General features: G+C 39.0%; 2 protein-coding genes across 6 annotated transcripts in view; both read right to left on the bottom strand.

Moving 5' to 3' along the window:
* LOC145890493 (uncharacterized) overlaps positions 1–11,913 on the bottom strand; it is a 27,838-nt gene extending 15,925 nt beyond the window's left edge. The window contains exons 1-10 of one of the 5 annotated variants that reach the window (XM_082981585.1): positions 11,495–11,913; positions 11,279–11,435; positions 10,987–11,014; positions 6,394–6,496; positions 4,849–4,959; positions 3,264–3,356; positions 2,658–2,721; positions 1,262–1,360; positions 755–898; positions 251–465 (exon numbers count right to left, since the gene is read on the bottom strand). In XM_082981585.1, coding sequence (XP_082837711.1) covers positions 251–465; positions 755–898; positions 1,262–1,360; positions 2,658–2,721; positions 3,264–3,356; positions 4,849–4,959; positions 6,394–6,496; positions 10,987–11,014; positions 11,279–11,435; positions 11,495–11,824 — 1,344 coding nt within the window. In that variant the 5' untranslated portion in view covers positions 11,825–11,913. Of the gene's footprint in view, positions 1–250; positions 466–754; positions 899–1,261; positions 1,361–2,657; positions 2,722–3,263; positions 3,357–4,848; positions 4,960–5,944; positions 5,957–6,393; positions 6,497–10,986; positions 11,015–11,278; positions 11,436–11,494 lie in introns of all 5 variants that reach the window. The other 4 variants (XM_082981587.1, XM_082981584.1, XM_082981586.1 and 1 more) reach the window with 4 other exon arrangements.
* Positions 11,903–12,874, bottom strand: LOC145890500 (myosin regulatory light polypeptide 9-like). The gene has a single exon (XM_082981595.1). The coding sequence runs from the start codon at positions 12,853–12,855 to the stop codon at positions 12,331–12,333; it is 525 nt and encodes a 174-aa protein (XP_082837721.1). The 5' UTR covers positions 12,856–12,874; the 3' UTR covers positions 11,903–12,330.

Below are 12,874 nucleotides of genomic sequence, written 5' to 3'. Positions count from 1 at the left end.
CTTTTCCAATCCGGGAGCCCTTACATTAATCACATGCCATGTGTTTGCTTACAAACTTGTTCCTAGCTGGACATTTGACATTTACATAAGGTACATGGAATTCTACGTCACACGTGACGTCGTACCTCTTCGAAGGGACTCAAAAGTATGCATGTAAATATGCGCTACCTATTCGAAAGATCAGTCCAGTAAAATGGAGACATATGTATAGAGATATAGTGTCTTTGCTGTCGAACCTAAAAAAACAAACCTGTTCTTTAGTCTGTCCTTTGTGCACGTAATCGCGACCGACTTTGATCTTGGGTTTGAGCAAAGCCTTGGTGAAGTCGACCACGTTGATTCCGAGCAGAGCGCAGATCTTCTGAGCAACCGTGTTATCTGGCATGGAGGCTTGGTCCGATGAGCGCTCCTTCTTGAACTCCATGTTGCCGAACGAGAGCACAGCGCTCACAACTTTCAACATTGCTGTAATACAGAATATGTTTAATTGCACAAACTTTTGGCTTACATGGAAAAAAGGGCATCCTGGCATTTTGTTTTGTGAAGTTTATTTGATATGCGGTTACACATATTATCTTTTTGTTTTGTTTAATAGTTGGACGTAATAAACTTGCGCAAATCTGGTCATGTCTAAAAGGTGACTATATATAAATACAGGGTTTGCACAGAGTTGAACCAAACAAAACGAAACATAAATCGGGTTTAATTCGGCAAATTTTCATTCTGAAAGTTTAACAATTTATACAAAACTTACACTTCACATCGCTGTGTGTGATGCTCATGATTTCCATGGCTCGGAGTGTTTCCTGGAAAACGTCAGTGTCGGTGCTTCCGGCAACAGTTTGCATTCCGTGAGAAATGAAACGGTATGTGCTGATGTCATCCAACATGAGCTCGCCTGAATGAAAGTTTCAAGTTTTAGTTTGGCCACAGTTGCATATTTAGGAGTGTCAGCAACTTTGGTTTGATGAGGTTTTGAATGCATTGCACATTTCAAACAGGCACGTTAGATTTTAAGCAATCAAATCAAGGCTAAATGACCAAAAAAGGATTTCCTACAAAATGCGCACATGATTCCCCTGAAATATTTTTATTACCAACACGCAAAGTTGACTAACATAAGAAAATATGCCACCTAACATACAAAAACAGAATTCGTGGGCGTTGTGTTCCTTTAGGTCGAGAAAAACCTTAATTTACTCAAGCGCTTTTATACCGGCCGGCGTCACGTAATCGAACGGACCAATCAGGAAGCCCTTACGTTTCAGTTGATCGTTGGCGCCTGTGAGCAGTTGGTAGAAGATGTGAAAGGTTCTCTCCCCTCCAGCTTGCTGGTGAACCCTGGCTTTTTCGAGCAAGTCTGTGGACCAACCGGTTAAGGAAGCATAAGAGTGTTTGTCATCCTATCCGGAGCCGCATTTGCTTTCAATGCGAACCGAGTCGTTTCCTTAGCATTCAAGATACGTGCATTTCCCATTCAAACCCGGTTATTTCGAGATGCCGGGATAGAAATTTTAGTTTCATTGCCCCAAGTGGATTGATGCGAAAGTATATGCACCGCTTTTCAGGCAAGTTTTGAATTTCAGCGCCATCTTTGCAGAACATTGCAGAAGATTACAACTCAACACAAAACGTACATTTCGAAATTAATTACTCATACCGGGGAACTAATAATTATCAATTGATTTTCAGAACTAATAGTCGTAATGTGGTGAGGAGTGATGATTGTCACTTCACCAAGTCACGGGCAAGAAGTCAAAGTTGTGTGTCACCTAAACATCTTTAACGTCGACAATACAAATTAAAGGGGTAGCCCAATGATCAGTAAACATTACAACACAAGGTGGCGCACGAACAGCCCAAGGCTAACTAGCGTTACAGTTACAACATACGGCCACATCAAAGCCCCCTTATAAAGCACAACATCGCTGGACGGTAATGGATACCCGGTATTTACGAACACGTGATATACCGCACCAACAATAGATCGCTTCGTTTACAACAACGCGCATTGTTACGTCACAAATATTATGAAGCTGAGTTATCAACGAGCAACAACGGATCTCCACCGTAGCAAGCGGTTTTGAGAAAATGTTGTTGGCGAGTATTTTATTTTAACACGGAAAAATGGATACAGCTTTGATGCCTTATATGTAAATGCACAACAGCTTGTCAATTAACGTAATCTGATGTGCAAGAAAACGAAAAACATCTTCGTGTATAAGATGTTGGCAACCTTCCTGAGACACCTACACATATTGGCCGTAAACACAACCCGATTTATGACGTAACAATGCGGTCAGTGCCAAATAAGGACAAGGGCCGGTGCTGTCTTGCGGTGATAACAAACATTTGCCCAGCAATAAACTGGAACCATGGGACTGAAGATGGTTTATGGGGTTTAATTGCCTGCAAGTGGCCAGCAATGAACTGCAATTAAAATACCATTAAACTAGAACACTTTCTACTAATGGATAGTAAAGGGAAAATGTGTTTATATGTGCTCCACATTAGCTACAAGTTACTTTCAAGTGTAATGACCCATGAAGAAAAAATATTACAACTTGTACTGAAAGGGTGATGACAGTTGCCCTGCACCAAGAATAGACTCGAAACGTTGGGTTATGGGTAAATAAGTTAGTGATTTTGTAGGATACAGGTTTCGATGTTGGCACCAGCGATATATCCAGATGTGTCAAAGTTGATGCGAATAAACTTTCCCTGAAAAGTAAAGGAAAAACAATTGAAAAAAAATATGTTGTTGCATTTGGCTTTTAAAGTTTAGCACAATGTTCCATGTCTGCCACACATAATGCAAACTCAAGTAACTTTAACAACACATACCAGTTGTATTGTTTGTTTACTACTAACACAGGGATTTAGAAACTTGACTTGGCCAAGAGACATTTATTATAGAATCGATAATGTCAAGTTTTAAAGGATAACAAACTGCTATTGGTTTATTATTATGTTGTGCAAGGTGGGTGGCCAAACAAAGGCTTTAGGCTTTCAACTGTGTCAGTACCAGGGCAAACAAATAAAATCCTGAGCAAACATTAGATTATCCTGCACAAGCATGGGGGTTATTTCTATCACCACTGATTGTGAGATGACCTTTCTTGGTGGATATCGTTAAACTTTGGAGAAAAAGCTGATGGAGATTTAGTGGAAGCAAGTGGTTATCTTAAAACTGGTAATCAGTTTTTATACTTCATTGATACACACACACAAAATTAACAACAAAATGTTGATGAGTTACTTACAAAACGGGAAGAGTTGTCATTTTTAACTGTTTTTGCATTGCCAAAAGCTTCCAAAATTGGGTTAGCCTGAAGGAGCTGCTGCTCAAGTTCACCCTGTGAAATATTTACATGAAGTTATTTTAGTTTCAACCTAAAATTCGGTTTATTATTCGTCAACCTTTACACAATGCCTTTGTTCATTACTTTTCCAACATGGGGCACAATAACACGTAAGTAGAATTACACTAACAACAGAAAACACATCTATGCTTTAAAGGATGAATTACATCTACTACATACTAACAACCAGCTTTATGCCCAAAACATTGTTTATGAATAAAGGAGTATTTGCAACCAATTTAAGGTTTATAAAAAGGTTTACTGATAAAAGTTGAACATGCTTTGAAGTTTGAAACAAGGTAGGTGTGAACGCAGCATGCTCAAATGATCACAGCAGGAAAAATAACAAAAGACATTTGATGCAACAGGCCTTGTGGGAGATAATGAAATCTCTATAAAAGCGCCACTAAATTAATGCCAATAATACACATTTTAGATTGACAGTTTTTTTAAAATACTTGTAACACAAACAGTGTTTTTTTTATTTTAAATTGTTATTAAAATTTTTTTTTAAACTTAGAGTCAATAAAGTTTGCAATGATAAACAAAATAATTTTACGTAAAAATAACACAAACCACAAATAAAACAAAAAAAACATCACCCAGTGTTAATTTAATGTCATTAAAAAGCAAGTTTGTGCTTTTTGAATGTATCAATACAGTAAGAGAGATGATTCATCAAATCAAAATAAATAAGTTAGCTTATTAAACGGAGTAAATAATCCATTTGTGTGGTTTTAACATGCAAATCTTGTGGAAAAAGTAATTGGAAAGTAGTAAATGAGGCAGCGCTATGCTTGCTTTCTCAGCCGATGGTACTATGGTGGACATGCAGATTACATTGCCAGTTTACTACTTACATATGCCAGTCCTTGGTTCTGTCACAATAAGAACAAAAATGCCATAATTTTTTCACGCATGGTTGCACAAAGCAAGTAAGTTGGAATAAGGACTTTTACGTTATTTTTAATTTGGCTTTTTCTGTAACATACGTTTTTACAATGAACCAAGGTGCGAAACTACTGACTTATAATTGACAAGGAAGGTATGGATAAATAGCATAAGTAAGCTTTGGCAGTCAATCTCGCTGTGCCTAAAGCATTGGTGGAAAATGTGACACAACGATCTTCAGGACTTTTGACACCAAACATGTAAAGCAACACTAAGCAATGACATCTGATATGAAAGATATATGAGATGCACAGGGATGAAAACAAACTGAACAAACTGGACAAACTGATGAGATTCAGATGGATTAACTGTTGGTGGGTGGTTAATCTACAAACCTATTTCCACGGACATAATAGTGAAACATATGTGCACACACAACTTTATGCAGCATCAATTAACAATATCGCTGCCTATGTGATGATGGTGCAAGCGAAGGTTGGTAGCTTGGTGGGAAAAGCATCGTCTGTGAGTGTGGCGACATCGAGTGACCATGTAACAATGACGACACACACAAGCGGGTGCACACCTAACTCACTTTGCAAGGAAGGGTGACAGAAGGTCTCTGTTTTCGCCTTCGTTGTTTGCGATGTGAAAAAAGGTCGTAGTGCACAGAACCCCGAAAAGCTTCATCCGGGTCATCCTCAGTCAGTGGTTAGAAAAAAAGAAAAAGAATAAGAGGGAGGGGGGAACAGGAAAGTTTGTTTGCTTGGGCATTGAACTAGAAAGTCAAACATGTCTCTGATGGCTAATGTTACTCAAAGATATACTACACTTTAAATATAAGGGTCATGTTTCAATGTTTTTATCTTTTAAAACGAGAATACAAATTATTTTCTAACTTATTTCTGTGAAAATCCACATTGCCAGTGGAATAAGTTACATTTTTTAACTGTATCTTTTATTTTCGTTATTCAACAACTCCTTAAAATTCCAACTTAACAACCTGGAACAGATTAGGAAATATAGTTGCACAGAAATTAGAATTCAATGCCTGATAAAGACAGTCCAAAAGCAGAAAAGGAATCTTTCAGAAAGTAAGACAACCGAACGATTGTTTTATTTACCCGTGTACAGAGCCGACAAACCATAACAAAACAACTATTTAAAATGACCTTGTTGCCAAAAACACCCATTTGCTGACATTTTATCCAAGAATAAAATTAAATCCTTGAAAAATAGTTCCTTTGGTAACTTGCTAATGAATAATTGAAAAAATCCAATAGGAAAAATGACCATATTATGATCATAGAAAAAATTGCCAAATAATTATTTTGCTGACAATTCAACTTTCAGCAATTGAAGTTTATTGAAAAGAACAACTAAAAGGAAGAATTTTGACATTTTCGGTCCTTTGCATGCAAAAAGAAACCAATGTGTCTTATACACTCTGATTGTGTGGTTGTGTGTGTGGAAAAATCACCTTCAAAGAACACACATAAACATTTTCAGAAAAAATGTGCTTATTACTGCTGGGGCGTCCAGCGCAAATCACCGTCACATAACAGATAAACTTTCAGTGAAATCAAAAGCTCGAAAGCAAAACAAACTCCGTAAATCCCACCATACAAAACCTGGTTCTTATTTTTTCGGGGCAAAAAATAATAAAAACTGCCAATGGTTTTTCAACTTGCCTGCTTGTATTCCTGAGGAAAAACAGTACGTTTGAAGTTACGCAAGCAGGTGTTTCAAATATCTGCTCTTATTTACAAAAGCCTACTTTTACCACAAGCTAAATGCCAGTAATTACAACCCCCATCGATCATTTTTGGGCTTTTTGAAGTGCATTTTTGTCACACACGCCGCTTCAGGTACATAACGAAAAAAGGCACGAATAAAATGTTAATGTGCACAGGTTTATGAACTCTACTATACCTTTCCATCAATCTGTATTTGGCACAAATACGTTAGATGATGAAACATGGGATAGAACAGAGATGAGCAAAAACCAAGATTCACACATATTTAAAATGAATCGCACACAAGTATGTTTAACAGCAGCATCGAGCACTTGTTCAACAAGGCCCGGTAAAAGGATTTATATGTCAAGATTGCTGTGATATAACAATGTACAAAAACTCACTGGTGCTCCATGTGCCTTGGTGCCTTTAGGTGACGCTGCAACATGGGCAAGAAACTGAATCACCTTCTTCGTGTTTTCAGTCTTTCCAGCACCAGATTCTCCTCTGCAATGTATATACAAAAAACATTAAAATGTTGCTGATGCCAGATTACATCAAAACACACAAAAAAACAAAATGATTCAAATATGTTTTGTATCAGTTTAGGATTCATTTAATATTTACATAACTTCTGGCAGTGTTGGTGTTTTAGGAATAAAAAATGGGTTGGGCTTAGGAATGAAAGTTTCAATAGATGCATTATGTTAAAATTACAAGTAATAACTTTGTTTCTGGGCATAACTCAAGTGCATGTTCAGCAAAGAAATACACAAATGCAATCTTCCAACAAGCAATAGATATTATTGCTTTACAAAACTGCAAACATTCCCAAAGACTCTATTATAGTCCCTGCTATTGGCCAATTTGGACAGCCTCCATTCAGCCTATAAATAGGTTTATTAAATTCTCATGGAAAGGGCAATTTCACCAACCAGGTAGAGTGTCAGTGTGTGACGAAAGTGCACTTTGCAAGGTAATAAAATCAAATTCAATTATCCTACATTGATACAAGAGAAAAACATTCTGTAATGGATTAACCATTTTGAACTGAGGTGACCCTAGAGTTCAAATGTCTGGCCTCTGATTCGTTGGCACACGAGGTCAGCTGATAAGAACATGATGCCTGAACTGCAGTGCTTTGTATGGCAATGACTCCCATTGTCCCTGACAAAATTAGCTGAGTGCATCACAAGAATGTGTTTGTTTAAGAAAGGGAACTTGTGAAATTAAAAGCTCATTTTGACTGCCACGAAAAATCACAGGGGTATGTGATGTTGAAAAGGTAGATTTTTTCCAATAGAAAATTCATGCCTACATAGGACAATAGTGTATTCTATAATCAGAACAGCGACACGCTGTATAAATTTAACATTCACAATTCTACTACAGTGTATTACGCAAGAGCGCGCGAAACAAATCGTCCAAAAATGCCAGTACGCAAGTCCGTAAAGACTGACAAGAGCACTCGAGTGCGGCGAGCGCCATGACGTCACATCAGCCGTGCTCAGTGGCGCGTGAAAGACCAAATAAGGTAATGTGTGGGCAGGTGAAACGCGCATGCCGGTTTTCTGGAGCGTCGCGTTGAAAGTGAAGGCGATGTTTGGCTGGGGGAGTGAATACCGACATTCTTTGAGTTCACGGGCGACGGGCGTGCAATTTGTGCGTAGTTTTTACGCGTTTTTAGCTGCTTTTATTGGCCCTGAAGTTGCTGAATCGCTCCGCAGGCGGATTAGGCAACGACGCCCGTTTTTTTGGCGGATATTGCCTCGTGAAAATAGTTGACTCGCATGGCTGGGAGAGGTAAAGTAAACATACAGGTCACTTACGTAACATTGCGGGTTCGGGACGAAAATGCGATTAAAGGTTAAGGTTCCTTTATTAAATAAACAAATTTATGTCGCAAGCACATATAACCAACATTCTTAAAATGAACACCACATTCCGATTTTGAGAAGGGGACAATTTTAAAATGCGCTACGCTTTCCTATTCCTGTTGAAATATGACCACAGCTGGCATTGCATGTGTTGACAAAACAAACATGAACAGTTACCAGGGGACGTTGTAGCAACTACATAACATTAGTAGTTCCTAATTACCTCATTTGGGTTGCTGCACTGAAAACCGCCGCCCCTACATTAATGCATTTAGTTCTGACTTGTTAAAATGCCAAATGGCGTCTAATGTTAGAAGTGGAACACAGGACGAGAGTTAATAGTTCTTGTCATACCTGGAGGGATTACTACAGAACCCACCGACGTCAGCCCCACACTACCAAATACGGTAATGTGTTGCGACTACATGAACAACAACAACAACAGCAACAATATATCGTGAGAGTTGGTTTGCTGGAGGTGCGCATTACTTACATTTACGCGTCATCACCGCGTTACGTCACACATACGCAATCGGTTTAGAGGCCACGGGAATGGAGTCCAAAACACATTCACACGCAAACTTCCCACAACCTTCTAATTAAACTCGGTGTGTGAAAGCAACAGACAATCTTTAAGCATATAGGATTGAGTTTAAACAGAACCGCGCAGGTCACCTAATTGCATTGACGACCCGTCACTGGTATGGGATTGTAAAGTTTGATTTGCGCCTCGTATATTTCCGTGTATGGCTTGCGGTATGACGAGCTGTGAGAAATGCGAGTTGGGTTTGACAAGCGCCTAATGATCACTACTTGTTGATTAATTGCGGTAATTGGGTGAATGTACAGACTGCAATGCAACTTCTAATCTAAGGAATGCATGTTATATGACATACAGCGATATTTTGACGATATTAATCCGTTTACAACCCCGATGCATGGCTTGTTTTAATAACAACCTGTCGCATGCAACAAACTAGTTCAGGTCCTACAACCAGAAAACCCACGCAGGCCTATTTGCAAACTAAGCCAGCCCACGCCCCGGCCTAAAGCCGCACGATCGCCGCATTCAGACCGCGATGAGGACACTTCCGATTACGTCATTTCCTGACGTCATCACGCCGCTTCCTGGATCGTGGTGTGTTTAGATTGAGAGTGCAAGCATCGCGGTCTTAGTTCGTTGCAAACATTTTGTGGCTTTGTAGTTGCCATATGTCGTGGCCATTTCAGGAACTTAACTAACTCCAATATGGTACTCCAATGTTGTAATGGTTTTACGAAAATTTGGTTCCCTTTGCAAGGTTTTTTGACAACTTCCGTAAGCAATAACGCGCGGTAAACAAATTCCTGACACACGAACCGAATACTTGATATGAATTGCAAAATATTAAACATTATGTTTCTTATCTCCGTAAGTAAACCGTATTCATGCCCGGACAAATACCAATTTAACAAAAACAAGATTTCGTAATAAGGTTGTGCAAAAAAAGCGATAAAACACTAACGAGCCAATTAAACAAGGCACAAGCCGCCGAATACGTTGTTAAGTTTTTGTGTTAAGGCAGACAATATGATTGGCCGGGAGCCAGTAACACTGTGTGTTGAGTTGAGCCATTAACAAAAGCCCGCGCGCCATTGAGTTACTTCAATAAACTGTGGGGAGACGTTCTCTGTTTGCTAGACCGAAGAGAAAAGACCCTGAAGCTTCACAAACGTTGATGAAAGGTCTTCGTTAAGTTACAATCAACATTCTCTTACGGGTTGCCAGTATACGGAACCAGAGACCACGACCTTTTTGTGATGCTGCATTATTAACCGTGGACTTAAGAGACAGGAAATGACGTGATTCCGCCGATAGAAGCTGCTACTTTTAATGTGGGGCACGTAAATTGACCCGGGGACACAGGGCCATTTCTGTGATTTTAGGCGTAATTGTTTGAAAACAAACTTTTGAATGCACTGACTGTGCAAGTGCGCTTGGGAGCATATAGACTTCCATAAAGCCGGTTTTGAATGCAAAAATTACAACTAAGTTCGGTTTATTACCGGCGTTGTATCGACATGTGCAATGATACCATATCTAAACGCAGTGAAAATCATAAAATACTATTCAGCTTCAGGCATTGTCGCCTGTGCGCAATTTTCTCCCATTATTATCAGTCGTAAAGCAGCACGCTATGGCAGCCGCGGCTAATTAGGAAACAACAAGACGAGCGAGAAGCTCGTGCGGTAGGAAGAGCCGATGATGTCATCAAACTCAACAGCAGCTTCAAGCCGCAACCACTTCAGCCCGTACTGAACAACACGCGCTAACAACCGGCGAATGCTGGCAATGAGGAGGAATTGACACAGTTTGCCCGTAAAAGGCAACTTGGATGGCGCAATTCCTGCCTGATTTTTCGTTTTTTTACTACACTTTATTGCAGGGATTTCCGGTGGCGTCATCATAAAATGCACAATCCAGGATAAATTGATGTTTTTAACCCAGTGTGGTGGTGGGAGATTTAAGAATTGTTGGTCAATTTAATACTTAAAAAAACACATACTGGTTCTTGATTTGAGGAAACAAAAATTTATGACCTTCATTTAGAAATGCAATGTCAGGTAAAACCTCATATCCATTCTACACAAGAGAGATAATGGTTCCAAAGATTTATGACAACCAGACTTTGAAGGCCTAAGTCAACAAAATGTCATACCACTGAATTCCACAGGCCATGTATTCATACCAACAGGACTGGGAACACGACCAACGTCCAGAGAACAAACAAACTTTTCAAGCATTCTAGTTCAATGAATTTGAATTCACCACAGCCAAGGATCATATGTTGTTACAATTCGATGTTTTTTGGCTTTTAGTGAGTAATATTTGGATCATTTTAACAACGACAACCACACATTTCAACCAATCTGCCCAATTTGAACAATGTTCGATTGGGAGTGATGAAACATTTAGATGTTTTTAAATTTGTTACAGCCAGTTGTTTTCCTGGTAATTTCCACAAGGTCATGTTAAAATATTACACCGAAACTGCAAATATTTGCAGAGACAACACAGGAACAAAATTTTCCCCGGCCTTAAAAATAGAATTAACCAATAAGAGCAAAATGTTGACTTACGTGCAAAGAATTGACTGGTCTTCCCGGTCTGCAAAAAAAATTATTATGATGTTTATGTGGATGTATAATTAGTAAATGTATGCTATTTGATAACAGGAAATAGGTCACATTGCGTAGGCAACTCCCATTGCCTCAACTAAGCAAAGGGAAAATCCACACAAAACGAAACTAAATTATTTATACACAATTATTATGTTCTGATCCAAACAAGGCACAGGCTGTTATTTAGGCAAACAAACGTCCTCGATTTCTAAATAAGTTGACTGTTTTATACATAGAGAACATATTTTACCTTGTAGCATGCTTCTGTACGCAGCATCTGTGATGGCATAAACGTGAGGTGGAACCTCATGGCGCTTCTTGCCTTTGTACATGTCAATAACCTTCTCCGTGTAGATTGGATAAAACTTGTATGGATTTACCACGACACAGAAGAGTCCAGAATAGGTCTAAATCAAAATTAATGTATGGTTAAAAAGGCATTTATCAGATAGCTTGTTAAACTTACATAAATTAATCCAGAGTAGTATCTGTCTTTGAGGTTGTGGAGCACGGATGCTTCGTTGAGGCAAGTCATGTCGGCCATATCTTCCACCTTTGTGAACTTGGGTGGGTTCATTTTCTGGATGTCATTTTTGTTGAATGTTGCCTTTTTGCCGCTGTCAATGAGCTCCACAACCACCTCATCTCCCTTATCACTTTTCAAGCTCGCCGATTCGAAACCATGGTCCTTTGATGGGACCCAAACGAGACGTTTCTGGGTCCAATCAGCCTGTCGAGCCGGATCATTAATGATATCCTTGTTAACAACCAGATATTTCAGCTCTTTGTCATCCATTGTAACAAGGTACCCGTTGTAACTAAGTGCAACTTAAGCAAGAAAGAAAATCTTCATTCAAACACAAAACTCAAAGACCTGTAATATAACCAAGCATTTTAAATCGATTACAAAAGTCACACTTCACATTTTCATTACATGAAGGCCAACTATTATGTTATAAAATGGATTATGTTATAGATGGAATGAATCGCATTTTCCATTTATCACCAGCTATAATTCAAGTTACTTTAAATCCAACTATCCAAAAATTTTGCGAAAAGAACAAAAGTGCAAAAATTGGAGCAATCTATTAAAAACTTTAACAAAATTCCCAGTTAATCAAGGGTAAGCAGAAGGTTATAGTATGTACAAGAATATTGCATTTAATTAATAATGGTAAAAAATCTAACATAAACCAAAATGCAACAAGTCACTTGATTTTATATTGTTTAATTCTGTCCGTTTTTTGCCCTCCTGTTTGTGTTTGTAAAATATTTGTACTCAAGAAGTGCTTGCTGTGTCCTTTACATGTCGTCCTTGTCCTTGGCACCGTGTTTGAGGATCCGGGTAAACTCAACATAATCAAAATCACCACTCTTCTGGTTGATCGGGGCCTCCCTGTACATCTCATCCACCTGGTCATCATTGTAGCGGTCGCCCATTGTGGTCAACAGCTCACGGAGATAATCTTCATTAATTTTGCCTGTGCCCTCTTCATCGAAACAGGCAAAGGCATTTTTAATTACCTCTTCAGGGTCTGTACCATTCAGTTTTTCACCGAACATGGTCAAAAACATGGTAAAGTTGATTGGCCCATGGGCTTCGCTGACCATTGTATCAATGTATTTGTCAGTAACCTCTTTGCCTAACGAGGCCAACATGTCCTTTAAGTCATCATGGTCAATGAATCCGTCCCTGTTTTGGTCAATCATGTTAAATGCTTCTTTGAATTCCTGAATTTGTGCTTGGTCGAACATGGCAAAGACATTAGAAGTCGCACGCTGGGCGCGCTTCTTCCCCCCAACCTTCTTTGTTCTACGACTTGACATTTTGCCTACCTTCTATTTA

The sequence above is a fragment of the Ascidia mentula genome, chromosome 2, assembly GCF_947561715.1.
Source record: "Ascidia mentula chromosome 2, kaAscMent1.1, whole genome shotgun sequence".
Lineage (NCBI taxonomy): Eukaryota > Metazoa > Chordata > Ascidiacea > Phlebobranchia > Ascidiidae > Ascidia > Ascidia mentula.
Note: the sequence above shows the minus strand (reverse complement) of the source record. Positions and strands in the feature narration are given on the sequence as shown.

Excerpts from the sequence above, each read along its gene's own strand:
- LOC145890500 (XM_082981595.1), bottom strand. The coding sequence starts at position 12,855 with ATGTCAAGTCGTAGAACAAAGAAGGTTGGGGGGAAGAAGCGCGCCCAG.